This window comes from Sinocyclocheilus rhinocerous, unplaced genomic scaffold (genome assembly GCF_001515625.1).
Source record: "Sinocyclocheilus rhinocerous isolate Xijiao unplaced genomic scaffold, SAMN03320098_v1.1 scaffold323, whole genome shotgun sequence".
NCBI classification, from domain to species: Eukaryota; Metazoa; Chordata; class Actinopteri; order Cypriniformes; family Cyprinidae; genus Sinocyclocheilus; species Sinocyclocheilus rhinocerous.
Genome location: NW_015643640.1, coordinates 1,339,200 through 1,354,760, shown reverse-complemented (window position 1 = coordinate 1,354,760; position 15,561 = coordinate 1,339,200). Strand labels below are relative to the sequence as shown.

The 15,561-nt window shown below is 33.9% G+C and overlaps 1 protein-coding gene across 1 annotated transcript in view; it reads left to right on the top strand.

Annotated features, from left to right (window-relative positions):
* Positions 1 to 15,561, top strand: part of LOC107757572 (inactive ubiquitin carboxyl-terminal hydrolase 54-like) — a 27,847-nt gene that overhangs the window by 3,678 nt on the left and 8,608 nt on the right. Inside the window, exons 3-11 of the mRNA XM_016575089.1 lie at positions 475 to 567; positions 1,783 to 1,917; positions 3,059 to 3,172; positions 3,341 to 3,423; positions 3,725 to 3,830; positions 5,933 to 6,079; positions 7,695 to 7,739; positions 11,426 to 11,594; positions 14,764 to 14,874. Of these exons, the coding sequence (XP_016430575.1) occupies positions 475 to 567; positions 1,783 to 1,917; positions 3,059 to 3,172; positions 3,341 to 3,423; positions 3,725 to 3,830; positions 5,933 to 6,079; positions 7,695 to 7,739; positions 11,426 to 11,594; positions 14,764 to 14,874 (1,003 nt within the window). The remainder of the gene's footprint in view (positions 1 to 474; positions 568 to 1,782; positions 1,918 to 3,058; positions 3,173 to 3,340; positions 3,424 to 3,724; positions 3,831 to 5,932; positions 6,080 to 7,694; positions 7,740 to 11,425; positions 11,595 to 14,763; positions 14,875 to 15,561) is intronic.

Sequence of the window (15,561 nt, the reverse complement as noted above, 5' to 3'; positions counted from 1 at the left end):
TACACACACACACACACACACACACACACACATTTGTCTTGATTATTCCAGGAGTTCCTTGTTTGTCTAGCAGATCTTTCACTAAAAACACATAAATTATCCTTAATTTCAAAATCTATTCCCCCTATCCAGTCCTATGCAAAGCATGCTGGGAACCTAAAATCCTCAACCCAATATTTCCAAAGTTAACAAGACTTTCATTAAGTTACTACAACTTAATTTTTAAAGAAATTCAGTTATCGCAGAAATCAGTGGTTGAGTCAAAATGACACACATAATATATATATATATATATATATATATATATTATATTTAATATATTTTATTTTTTTCAAACTTGCAACCATGCATTTAAGTTGTGGTAAAAGGTGCCCTGAATATTTTAATTAGTTTATAATAAAGGGTGAGAAATGTTTGCATGTGGTACACTGTGGTAGGCTGATTTTATGCAAACTAAAGACTAGTTTCTTACAGGTTCTTTGGCAGCTTGACATCTTCAGGAGGAGCCTGCGACAGCTCTCTGGACATTTCTGCTTGGGCGAAGCCTGTATTTTCTGCGCTTTAAAGGTGTGCACATGAAGGCTCAAATATCTCAAACCCTAGTAAGCAAATTGTAAATCGCTAATTTATGGTAATTTTTAAAGTTTGCATGCAATCTAATTTACAAAAGTCCTAGTTCTTCCCTATTGTGACGTATATCCGAGTGAAAGCTCTGAGCTTGATTTTGTCCATCTGGAATTGATTGGATCATTAATTGCTGTGATCTCATGTGAGTGACACATTGCTGGATTAATGCTTAGCCCTCGCACCGGTACACACGTCAGATTATGAGGACACATGAATTAAAAAAAGATTAAAAAATGTGCACACAAATCATTTATAATAAACACCGCAATATTCCATAAAACTTAAGTCCAAATAATTGTCAGTTTTGATTTCATGGTGACCCAAAGATCTAATTTCAACCAAAATTTCAGACAACATAGCATGTGTCCTAAGGATAAAAATATCCCATACTGCTTTGTCAAGCTCTGTGGAAAAATTATTCAAAATAGTGGATACAAGAAACAATATGTGATCCTGGAGCACAAAAGCAGTCTTAAGTCGCTGGGGTATATTTGTAGCAATACCCAAAAAAACACTGTATGGGCCAAAATTATCAATTTTTCTTTTATGCCGAAAATCATTAGGATATTAAGTAAAGATCATGTTCCATGAAGATATTTTGTAAATTTCCTACCGTAAATATATCAAAACTTAATTTTTGATTAGTAATATGCATTGCTAAGAACTTCATTTGAACAACTTTAAAGGCGATTTTTCTCAATATTTAGATTTTTTTGCACCCTCAGATTCCAGATTTTCAAATAGTTGTATCTCAGCCAAATATTGTCCTATCCTAACAAACCATACATCAATGAAAAACTTATTTATTCAGCTTTCAGATGATGTATACATCTCAATTTCGAGAAATTGACCCTTATGACTGGTTTTGTGCTCCAGGGTCACATTTCATTTAGTTCTTTAAATTCTAAAGGTAATAGTACAGTTAATGAAGATTCTTCCAATGAAGAACATCTCAAGTCAGTTATGCACTTCCATTATAGTTAGGATGTTGTCTTTGTATAAAGCCGTAAACAAACAGTGAGTCTGGACTTACTCAGTTCTGTGAGTTAACATGACACAGACATTCATAATCATACACTTTGCAACATATATTTTTCTCAAGGAACTCTTGCATTTCTGTTTGTACGTGAGGTTTATTTCAGTTTCTTTCCACAGAGCATCTTCTGTCAGTTCCAGCAGAGTGGAGAGCGGGCTCTGCCGTCAGATACCCTGCGTCACGCTCTGGCCGAGACCTTTAAAGATGAGCAGCGCTTCCAGCTGGGCCTCATGGATGATGCAGCCGAGTGTTTTGTATGTCTGACCTCAGAGGAAAATGTGTTTTTTGAACATTAAAGCATGTCAACATATTCTGTTACACCAAATACACCAAATAATGATCTTTAAAATAGCATCATATGACCCCTTTAATTTCGAATTTCAATTTATTTGAGATAAAAACACCTCTCTGTTTAGCCATGGTGCAAGAGAGTCTTCTTAACTGTAGATTTAAGCCTAATCTTTTTACAAAGAAGGTTTCTCAGGCCAGTAAGGTTTTATTAAACTGGAGTTGTATGGCAGTGCTTCAAGTTGCATGCATCTCTGGGAAGTTAAAGTGGTTTATACATCACTGTGTCAGCTGATCTCATTTGATCAGGGTCACAAATGACATTCACTTGTGTGCAGTGGTCTAAGCCAGATTTCATGAGCTCTGCAGTCTATGGCTATTGCTTAAATGTTTGCATTTTATAGTAAAAGCTGCATATCAGAGCTAAAGGGATAGTTCACAGAAATATGAAAATTATGTCATTATTTACTCACGATCATGTTGTTCCAAAGCTGTATAATAGTCTTTTTTTTTATATTTTCGAAGTCAGTGGAGTCCAAACAACATTGGACCCATGGTAAGAAAAAAAAAACACTTTGACATTTTTTCAAAATGTATTTTTTGTGTTCCTCAGAAGAAAAAAAATCATACAGGTTTAGAATTACAGTAGATGACAGAATTCTCATTTTTGGGTGAACTATCCAAGCCTTTTCTATCTCAAACTTGTGTGATGAAAATTAAGGATCTAATTAGAGCGTGTGTATATACATATATACTGTATATTGTCCTTATTAGCAGTTTCTTATAGTAATAGTGTTGTACAGTATATGTATTAAATGCTCTGTCAACTTATTGTATGAGCAATCAGATATAATTGTTTACTCTTGCTTTGAATAATTTGAATCCATGTGGTGCCATTAATGTGCTTTATTTTAAGTAGCTGTTTTGTTGTTGTTGTTGTTGTTTGACCTACTTTGTGATAGTTTAATGTCTCTAATAATAACAATGATTTTTAAAAATAACATGAAGTATTAGGCTAGCGCTAAGAATATCTGTGTCAATAGAATCTGATTCATCACTGATCATAGTTTTTTTTTTTGCATCTGTTTTGTAAACTTTGGGAGACAGGAGAACATTTTAGAACGGATACACCTGCACCTCGTTTCTGATTCATCCACAGAAATGTGTACTTCCAAATCGTGCATCACCCACCAGAAGTTTGCCATGACGCTCTATGAGCAGGTACTATGATGTCGTTTTCCATTTTCATTAAAACTTACTCATTAACCGTTTGTTCTCTGTTTGTGTTCAAATGTGCATGGCAATCCGTTACGATGGCAGGTTTCTGTAATGCTTGGTGGCTTGGTTAGACTTCACTCCACCCTCACAGGAGTTTCTTTCCCTCCGTAGTTTGTTTGTCGTAGCTGTGGAGCATCATCAGACCATCTTCCCTTCACTGAGCTCGTGCACTATGTGTCCTCCACAGCACTATGGTGAGTGAATGAAATCATCTACTGTGAGGGATTCTCTCCTGGAGAGCAAAATGTTTTCAGCCGAGTAACAATAATAGTGTATGTTTTTATGAATAGTGTCAGTGTGAGGACCCAACAGACCCATTTTAACCGTCTTGCATGCATTCTTTGGGACGTGAAATTGACCGACCGTGTCTGAAAGCTTCACAGAAAACAGCACTGTTTGCAAAGTGGAATAGAGGTCAGAGGTACACTGTCTGCTCTCTAGAGTGGTTTAGTGACTGAAATGGTCCTCTCTGTGCACTCTTTGCTCTTTTGTCAGTCAACAAGTGGAGCGAATCTTGGAGAAGACCGACAGACTGCGTTCAGACATGTTTGGTGAACTGCTGCAGGCGGCCAACACCATCGGAGATCTCCGCAACTGCCCTGTATATCAACTTTTCTTTCTTTTTAAACTAGTTGCATGTACACCAGATTTCGCCTTATTTGCCTTATTTCTTAAAAGTTAAAAACTGTTTACTTCGGTGTTGCTTATCACAGTTTGATCTGTAGATAAGAGTTTTTTAAAAGTGAAACCAAATAGAAAGATAAATTAATGTTTTTATGCATTTATTTTTCTCTCTTCATGGACATTGTATTAGAGGAATAGTTTACCCAAAAGTGAAAATTTGATGTTAGTTTTCTCATCCTCAGGCCATCCAAGATGTAGGTGACATTTTTTCTTCAGTAGAACAGTAAAGAAGATTTTTAGCCGAAACTGTGATCCTTGGTGATTCATAAAAGTCAGCGGCTGCACGTCTTTGAGAATAAAAAAAGCATATCAAGGAACGCAAAATTAATAGCCGTGGCTCCTGACGATATATAGAGATCTTATGAAGCGAAACGATCAGTCTGTGCAAGAAACTGAACATTATTTACAACATTATTACCTGTGATCCAGAGCCTCAGGCAAATGAGGAAATATGATTCTTTTCCACGAACTGGTTCATTCAGACAGTTTGATTCAATGAACTGGTTCAGTTCAACTGTTCGTTTAACGTAATCATGCAATGACGTCACATATATGCAATTATATTATTAAAGCACCCAATAATGATGTGAAACGTGGATGTTTTATGTGTCTAAAGCATATAAAGTGAATAAACTCGTCTTCATCAGCTCACCTTTTTATGTAAACAATGAGAAACTATAAAAACGTTCATTTGGCCCTTCGTTCAAGTGTTCGGTTCTCGCATATCAGCAGGTCTTCAGTCCGAGTCGAACTGTTTGCTCAGTTAGTGTCTGTTTGCAGGAGCTGGAGCGCTGAATCAGTTAATTCATCACAGAATCAGATACACCGCTATTCCGGCTCATTTCCAGTCGCAGTGACCGAAAGTGAGTTTTGATTGAGTCTGATGTGATGAACTGATTCAGCTAGTTCTCTAAAAAGAACCGGTTCAAAAGAATGATTCATTCACAAAGTGAACCGTTTGCCTGAGGCTCTAGTCGAACTGTTTGCTCAGTTAGTGTCTGTTTGCAGGAGCTGGAGCGCTGAATCAGTTAATTCATCACAGAATCAGATACACCGCTATTCCGGCTCATTTCTAGTCGCAGCGACTGAAAGTGAGTTTTGATTGAGTCTGATGTGATGAACTGATTCAGCTCTCTAAAAAGAACCGGTTCAAAAGAATGATTCATTCACAAAGTGAACCGTTTGCCTGAGGCTCTGGATCACAGGTAATAATGTTGTAAATGATGTTCAGTTTCTTGCACAGAGTGATCGTTTCGCTTCATAAGACCTCAGTATATCATCAGGAGCCACGGCTATTAATTTTGTGTTCCTTATTCTCAAAGACGTGCAGCCGCTGACTTGCATGATATGAATCGCCAAGGAGCAACTGTAGTGCGAGTGTTAAATCTGAGTATACTAGAATACTTCACAACAAAAACAAAAGGACAAATTTTGAAGAATGTACTAATCACTCTTTTTTTTTTTTTCCATGCAATTGTAATGAATGGGTACTGGAACTTTCAGGCTTTAATTAAAAGGACACAAAATCAAAAAAGTAATATATGTGTGTTCCACAGAAGAGAGAAAGTCACAGGTTTGTAACATTTGTAACATTTGTGAGGTTTGTAACTCTTTAACAATTCACTAGTTGCATATATTGTAGGTTTAAAACAATTCAAAATGACTGTGTAGGTATGTTACTTTGACATCTGAAATCTCTCATTGTCTTTTAGATGCCTTTTAGATGAAACGGACTGTTTCCTAATACATATGATATAAGTGTCTCATTATAATTTACAAATCTTTTCATAATTCTGCCCCTAAAACTTACACTAGTTACTCCGCCCCTACTTCTCTGTCCATTATTTCCATCATGTAGTGTTTCGATTTGATTTAATTACTATAATTAATCTCTCTTCATGCTTTTCTTTCCGGCCTTCATAGGCACTATACAAATCAAACAGTATTGTTATAATGCACTGTGTCAGCATGGCTTTGTTTTGACCATTCGCTCAGTGTAATTTGATCTGTGCATTGCAGAGTAACTGTGGGCAGAGTATAAAAATCCGCCGTGTGCTGATGAACTGCCCAGAGATCGTCACCATTGGCTTTGTGTGGGACGCTGAACAGTCTGACCTCACTGAAGATGTCATCCGCTCTCTGGGTCCAAACCTTAATCTCTCGGGGGTGAGGTCAAATCTCTCCGCACCACTGTAGCTGTCTTCATTCATTTTCATTCATTATCAGTGTTTATTATTCAGTGTCTATTCAATATGATGGTGTTGGGTAATTATACTACTGTTTGTCATGTTTAAATCAAAACATTGATTTACCAACATGTAGGGAGACCGGCGTATATACAAGTCCAAAACTAAATGTCTATTACGCATTTTTACCTGAAGGTTTTTTTTTTATTATTATAATTTTTTTAATATGTATATATAGTGTCTGGAGCGGTGTCCAAAAGTCTCATAATTTTCTGTTTAGAATTGTTCTAATTTGTTTAAAAATGTTTAAATACAAATTATATCATGAATCTAAAATGATTAAATTGAAATGAAAAAAATATATATATAAATGTGGAGTTGGTAATAAGAATATTTCATCAACTGAAATAAAATATTAAAAACCTGAAACTTATTTTATTTCAGCTAGGTTGCAAGGCAACCTTTCTCATTTAGTGTAAGCTGAAGTACTTAAATGACTACAACCAAATAAACTAAAACTTAATAATAACATACTAAAAAAAATAAAAATAATAAACACAAACTACAAAATCACTAAAACTTTAACTTAATTTTAAATAAGAACAGAAAATATAAAAATAAAATCTAATACAAAATAAACAAAAACCACAATAGTGTATCGGTGATAAAATAACATTTTTTAAATTGTTTTCCCATAGTATCAAATTAATATTAACAGTATCACAACATATATTCATGTTACAGAATGTACAAAACCTAAAAGATACGTAAAAAATGAATGAGAGAGGAAAAAAGGGACATATATACATGTAAACATGACAACAAATAATAAAAAAGGTCACACCGTTAGTGATCTTTAAATAAGAGATCAAATAAAATTAAAGGAAGTTAAAAACAGACCTATGTACGTCAAGAAAGACGAGATGAAAACCATATCACCCAGAATTTATCAGATTTTTGATGTTTATCATAGGTGAGCTTTTCATTTAGCAATCTGTGATATCCACATTTTAAAAGCAACAAAAGTAACAAAATGCATATTTAACCAAACATACCAGGACAATAAATAACTGTATTGCATCTTTTTTAAACAGACTGTTCACATTAAGATTCAATAAATACAAAGCTGGGGTCATATCAAAGTTTAGTTTAATAAGACCTTTCATTACGCTATGTATTTTCCAATATGGCAATATTTTGTCACAGTACCAAAAACAATCAATTAATGTACCTTTATCTTTTTTAAACTTGAAACACAGGCCTGTAGCATTGATAAACATCTTCTCAATACGCATCGGTGTAATATATCCTATTAAAAAATATAAAGTTGAACTCTTGGATCTAGGTCACTAAACCAGGGGAGACATCATGAACCTTGGCACACTATGACAAAACCATCCTGTACATCAGCTTGAATCGCTCGAGCTAAAGGCAGTTTACCCTTTTATTCTGATGTTTAGACATCGCAGGCTGCAGATGGGATGAATACATTGCTGTAGACTAAGTGTGTCACATTGTGAAGCACAATGCTTCAAAATATCAAATTTTCCTAGTTTTCAATGTCAGTTTGACTGTTCTCTCTGTTTATTCTTCAGCTGTTCTATAGAGTCACTGATGAAAACTGCTACAAATATACCCCAGCGACTTAACACTGCTTTTGTGCTCCAGGGTCATATTTGTGCACACAAGAGTGAAATGGTTCATTTATTATTTGACATTTACCTCCTTAAATGTGCTGGATCTTAGCTGCTAAATCAAAGATTGTAGGGCTGATCCATGAGATTCCAGCATTTGATTGATCATGGCAGTCAACAGCAGCTTGCTTTCATCATTTTGCTGTCAGTGGCTTTGGTATTTACAGTACCATTGCATGCCATGAGTCGGAGCCCACTTCAACCTTTAGAGCGTTTTATTGCTGTTTTTAATTAAATACACTTGAGGAATGAAAGGTTGGACACCACAGACGTTTTTGCGGAGTAGGTGGTGGAATTTTCACAAAGAAAACAGTATAATTTAATAAAACGAATGTCTCATTGTAATCGAAAAGACGATTGATCCACATTAAAGAGCTTGAAAAACATTGTAAGACATATTGTCTGTATTTTGCTATAATCTTTATTCTCATAATATTGACTTTATTCTCAAAATATTTAGACTTTATTCTCGCATTGCTATGACTTTTTTCTCGTAATTTTGCCTTTTTTTCTCAAAACATTTAGACTTTATTCTCGTATTGCTACGACTTTATTCTCGTAATTTCGATTTTTTTTCCTCAAAATATTACGACTTTATTCTCGCATTGCTACGACTTTATTCTCGTAATTTCGACTTTTTTCTCAAAATATTACGACTTTATTCTCGTATTGCTACGACTTCTTTCTCGTAATTTTGCCTTTTTTTCTCAAAACATTTAGACTTTATTCTCGTAATTTCGACTTTTTTCTCAAAATATTACGACTTTATTCTCGCATTGCTATGACTTTTTTCTCATAATTTTGCCTTTTTTTCTCAAAACATTTAGACTTTATTCTCGTAATTTCGACTTTTTTCTCAAAATATTACGACTTTATTCTCGCATTGCTATGACTTTTTTCTCATAATTTTGCCTTTTTTTCTCAAAACATTTAGACTTTATTCTCGTAATTTAGACTTTTTTCTCAAAATATTACGACTTTATTCTCGTATTACTATGACTTTATTCTCGTAATTTCGATTTTTCTCAAAATATTTCAACTTTATTCTCGTATTGCTATGACTTTATTCTCGTAATTTCGACTTTTCTCAAAATATTTCAACTTTATTCTCGTATTGCTACGACTTTATTCTCGTAATTTCGATTTTTCTCAAAATATTTCAACTTTATTCTCGTATTGCAACGACTTTATTCTCGTAATTTCGAATTTTTCCTCAAAACATTTCGACTTTAATCTTGTATTGCTACGACTTTATTCTCGCAATTTTTACTTTTTTTTCTCAAAATATTTCAACTTTATTCTCGCATTGCTATGACTTTATTCTCGTAATTTCGACTTTTTTCTCAAAACATTTCGACTTTATTCTCGTAATTTCGACTTTTTTCTCAAAATATTTCAACTTCATTCTCGCATTGCTATGACTTTATTCTCGTAATTTTTACTTTTTTTCTCAAAACATTTAGACTTTAACCTCGTATTGCTACGACTTTAATCTCGTAATTTCGACTTTTTTCTCAAAATATTTCAATTTTGTTTTCCTATTGCTACAACTTTATTCTTGTATTTTCGACTGTTTTTTCAAAATATTGCGACTTTAATCTCGTAATTTAGATTTTTTTCTCAATTTCGACTTTTTTCTTAAATATTTCAACTTTATTCTCGTATTGCTACAACTTTTTTTTTCGTCATTTTGACTTTTTCTCAAAATATTACGACTTTAATCTCGTATTGCTACGACTTTATTCTCGTAATTTGTACTTTTTTTTTCTCAGAATATTTCAATTTTATTCTCGTATTGCTATGACTTTATTCTCGTAATTTAAATTTTTTTTCTTAAAATATTACGACTAATCTCGTAATTTTGACTTTTTTTTCTCAAAACATTTAGACTTTTCTCGTATTGATACGACTTTAATCTCGTAATCTTAGATATATATATTTTTTTAACGTGGCACTAAAACGCCTTCGTAATTTGGAATATGATGTAATATTTACAAATATATCAAACTACAAATTATCCAACAGATTCTTGCAGCACTTTGGCTTCTGAAATCATACAATCATTTGACTAATTTCTGGAATCAAGCTTTATTTTACAGTCCTGTTCTGCTTGTACATACTGTTTATTTACTATAGTAATTAATAACTCGGTAATAACTATATACTAACCCTCAACGTATCCTTAAACAGAACCATAGAAAATTGAAGTCAAACAAATTTGTTGCATTGTGTTGTATAATACATAGACAAAAGAAGGACATTACATAAAAGTAGCAATCAGCATCAGATACAAGACAGAAACAAATACAGAGCAACACCTATGAATGATAGCACTCAGAGAACAGGTACGTTTTGAGCTGCGATTTAAGCTTTGCAATATTACTAATACCACAGAGTGACCCAAGAAATTATTTTAGCTGCTACTAATTTTACTGAATGATCTACATCGTGTAGAAAAGAGGTGCTAGGATGTTAACCCATCTTATCATTGTAGTTACCTTATATTACTAAGTACTTTCTTGGGAAAAGACACATAAATTAAAGTGCAACCAAATGGGAATGAAAATGATACTTTGACAAGGATACAGTTATGATTTCTTGATACTGACTTGTTTTCTCAGAATTGTGTGATATAAAGTTGCAATTGTGAGTTATAAAGTCAGAATTGGGGAATATAAACCAGCAATTGTGAGAAATAAAGTTGGAACTGTAAGATATAAACTCGCAATTCTGACTTTTTTCTTGCAATTGTTCATTTACATCTCACAATTTTGACTTCTCCCCGCAAAATTGTCAAATATAAACTCTCAATTGTAAGTTATAAAGACCAATTCTGAGAAGAAAAGTCTCTTTGCTTACAATTGTGAGTTTACATCTCACAATTCTGACTTTATAACTCGCAATTGTATGTTATGAAGTCAGAATTGAGAGTTTATATCGTGGCGGAAACAGGCTTCCATACCTAAAGATAGGAAAAAGTAAAAAAAATTTGAGAAGTGGTTTAGAAACTATATAAAGTACCTCCTTTAGTAGTTTAGTCAGTATAGTGTAATGATACTGTACTAAGTTAGGTGGCTTTTCCTCTCTATTAAAGTGGAATCAGATGTGGATGTTTGTTAGTGAATCTATTTTTAGTTGAAGTAATTGTAATTAGACAGGCTGATAATGAGCTGCAGATTGAGTAGGCTAACCCCAGTTAAGAGTTAGAGCAAACACAGTCTCTATGGTGTGATTTATGCGCTGTGTCTGATTCTCTCTTCAGCACACCAGGTCTACATCACAAACTATTCCAGTTACGGTATCTTTGAATGCTATTTTACTATATTCTCTGGACACCATTTGGATGACATATCTCTATTCGCCACCTTTTTGGAGTAGCACCAGAGCAGATTAAAGTGTTTGCCATCATCTTTGCAAGCACACTCATCTCTTTAAAATCACTTTTTGGATTTCCCGACCAGTAAAGCCGGATGTCATTAGTGTCCGCGTGAATAATAATTAAATCTATGTTTAGCATTAGCAAGCACTTTTAAATTTGGCTCAGATCTAGTTTGCATTGGACTATGGTTGCAGATGCTGAAGCAATATGATCATACGCTCTCATATTTCTGTGTCTGATATCTTGTATCTAGATTGGCTCCAAGTGGAAAGATGTGGCATCTAAATGCATCCGGGGTCACTTCCAGCCGCTCCTCTTGTTCTATGCCAATCCGGATGGCACCGCAGTGTCCAATGAAGACGCCCCCAGACAGACCACCATGTGGTCCCGTTATAACACCCCCCTCAATGGGAAAGGGACAGGTAAAGCTGCCCATCTTGTTTAACAGTGTATGAACAGAGGAGATGAACCACAATGTTGTCCACTGGTTTTGTTGTTTTTATTCCGCTAATACTTGAAAACACACCTTATGAATGTACATAGTGTTTTTGGCTGCGAGTAATCTTTTTCAATATTTAAACTGGTCCTGTTATGCTTTTTGCACTATTTCAGCTTTAGTTGGTGTGTAATGTTGCTGTTTGAGTCCAAAGTCCACTCCAAAGGCAGATATTCTCTTTAACAGAAAACACTTTTCAAGAACGACAGCAAACGGCTCGTTCAGGACTACAGCACGCTTCTTCTGCATGTTGTGAAGTCACAATGTCACTCATTTAAATAATCTCCGCCCACGGGTGTGGTCTGGTTGAGCTGCGCTACAGAAGACTCAGAAGAAGAAGAGCGTGTTGTCCTCGTGGCGATAAGATGCGGTTTCTTCCACCACCCCCCCGGTTCCAAAAGCCCTTTATTTGTGTTTGCAGACGTTCTGCACAAAACGAATGAATCGGGCGAAACTGACGCCATCGTTAATATTCACAGATGAAACACACGTTTATGGAAAGGGGCGTGTCCTTTCCGGAACACAACAATCACAGCGCACTGGGCCAGCTAACCAATCAGAGCACAGTTTGTGTTTCAGAAGGAGGGGCTTCATCGAAACAGGAACTAAACAGAGCTTATAAGAGAAATAACAACAATCAAGCATGAAAACCTATTGTAGTGCACCCCAAAAACCAAATTAAGACGTAAAAAAAACCGTAATCATTACATTACACATTTTAGGTAATATAATCAGACTACTTTTAATCTAACTCATTTATCATATTTATTTAAATAGGATAATCTTGTACCATATTGATATAAAATGACAAAGAATAAGAAAATATATTTCATTCGTTATTATTAACATAATGTATGTTATATATAACAAATGAGGGTTAGTGAAGGAACTGTAGAGGGTTAGTGAGGTTAATGAAAAGCTAAAAAATTAATTCATAAAAATTTAAAATTAAAATAACATCAATCAAAAAAAAAAACACATTAAAAAAATGAAATGTTATTTGTTTGCATGTCATGTGACCATTCACCAATGTTAGAGAACCGTGAACATGCACATGTGTTATTAATTTCTTACCTTAAAATATCAAGTAAATATATTATGTGAAAGAGGTTCGGCTGACAAAAATTTTCCATTTTAATGTGTTTGAAAGATAAAAGCCTTCCAAAGACATAGTAACACATGGTTAAATAATAAAATAAAAATTATATAAAAAATAAATAAATAAAAAAGAATAAAAATTAATGTTCATCAGTATTGATACAATGTTGAAACGCTTCTTAAAAATAAAAGGATTTTTTGTAAATCCAGTGGTCAAATGCTGTGTAGCCACCTGACTAGTGACTGGTCTTTATTTTCTATATAAGTGGTAGGCTATTTTAGAAAGGGAATTTAAAAGATGAAAAAGAAGAAATGGGGGAATCAATAAATTATGAATAATATATTGCTAATAATTTAATGCAATTTATTGCTATTGTAATCCAGAATACATGTAATCAGTTACTACCCAGCATTGTTTAACAGTAACAACACTCTTATTTTTCATTCACATATTGTGTTACTGGTTGAAAATATTTTTTAAGTGTAAAACTGGCAGAGATAAAAGCCATGCATTACATTACAAATAATAATAATAATAATAAGTATTCATTTTATTATCATTTATTATCATGTTCTCAAGGTCATATTTCACATTTTAATATTAGTTTTGTAATTAAGGATAAAATGCATCTGCTGTAATGGATAAACTGGCTTTTTAGTATGCAGTTTTTTTTCAGCATTGTTTTGCAGTCAGGTCGAGTCATTTTCAAGTTTGGTCATATGATTGATGCCAGTTTAAATCCAATGCATTTTCTATTGTTTTGTTTGATGGTTTTAGCTGAACTGTATTATTTGTTTGATTGATCATACAGTATTTCTGTGTGTACAGTGGCAGATCCACTTTGCTCTTGTTCTGTAGGGAATGCAGTAATCCATGTACTTATTTTTTTCCCTCTTCAAACATCTGGGACGGCTCACCACGTGTCCTATATAAGCACATAATAAGCAAGTTTGTCCTGTTTGTTGATTGCATTGGCTTATTTGATTACTTAGCTCAGTGTGCAATGGATGAACCAATTTATAAAAGTCTTTCTCTGAAAAATGCATTCAGATAGGCCGGTCTACAACAGTATGCATAGATACTATTCAAATGTAGAGCATTACTTGCAAGATTTCACCAGTCAACAGTCCAGACATTATCGTTTCATTTCAAACTCGTGTTTTTTATTTCTTATCTGACTTTCTTCTGTGGAGCACAAATACGGTTGCAAAAAAGTTGGATAATTTCCAGTAAATTTCAGAAACATTCCAGAAATTTTGGAAACTTTCCAGGATTTTTTTTTGAATTTTCCAGGGATTTTTGGAAAGTTTCCGGATATTTTCCACCCCTTTGCAACCCTAAGCACAAAAGGATAAGTTTACCAGAATGTTCTCACCGCTCTTTTTGTCATTTTTGAATTTTGATCCGTTTCTCATATAAGTATAGTTTTGTTTAACAGTATAGTGTGTAGAAGCCCGTTTTACACCACTGAATAACAAATGAAAAAAAGGTAATTGTGACACTTTATCTACAATTCTGGCTTTTATTCTCAGAATTGCAGGATAAAAACTCACATTTGCGAGAAATAAACTCTCAATTCTAAGAAAAAACTCAACTGCAACTATATTTATATCGCAATTCTGAGAAATTTACTTTTTCAAATGACTTTTTTTATGCAGTGGTGAAAACGGGCTTCCATAGTATAACTTTTTTTTATTCTTTAAGTCTTTTTTGCCCTTTGTGGTTTTCATTTTATGGAAAAATATCCGTTTGAATTTTTATTTTTATTTTTTTTTATTTTCAAGTTTAAGTTTTTCATCTGATATTTACACTTTATTTTATTTCAGCTTTATTTTATTGACCAAAAATGTATTTATTAGTTAGTTATTGGAGCAGTTTTAACGTTTTAGTTAACAACACTGCAAAGTATTGGCATGTAGACACTAAATATTAACGCTAGAATATATAAAGTCTAACTGAATGTAGGTTCACCCCTGTGTGTCTCTGTCTTTGGCAGACGCTCATCTGTCAGGCTCTAAGAAACTGGACAGTATCAGAGATGCGAGTGCTGGTTCCCATCGAACAAATCTGGCATCCCACAAATCAATGCAGTCTTCAACCAATCGGTGTAAGTTATCATGATTAGTTGTTCATGTCCACACAATATTTTATGCTTCCATGAAATGGTTAATTAAAGTGCCCCTATTATGCAATTTTCGGTGCATTATGGGTATTCTCTAGCCGTTGAGCATACATCAGTTGTACACTCAGTATTGCTGTGCATTGTGGGATTGAACGAGTGCACTCGATAATGTCCACTAAGGTTTCGGACACCTCTAAAAATGGCTGTCCCATCAAACAGTGCCTTATTTAAAGGGATAGTTCACCCAAAAATGAAAATGTGATGTTTATCTGCTTACCCCCAGGGCATCCAAGATGTAGGTGACTTTGTTTCTTCAGTAGAACACAAACGAAGATTTTTAACTCGAAACCGTTGCAGTCTGTCAGTCTTATAATGTCAGTGGATGGGAATCACGTACATACACAGTACACACACAAATTATGTAAACAAAAACCTTTATTTTGCATGCGATTAATCGCGATTAATTGTTTGACAGCACTAATATATATATAAATAAAATATAAATATAAAATATAAATATATATATACTGTATATACACACACATAAGTCTGATTCCCTCAATTGTCAAACAATATGACAACCAAAGAGTGTCTATATACTTGTCTTAATTTTGAACAATATATCAATTGTTTTGGCACATAGCCCTTTTTATCAGATGCTTTTTTTTTTTT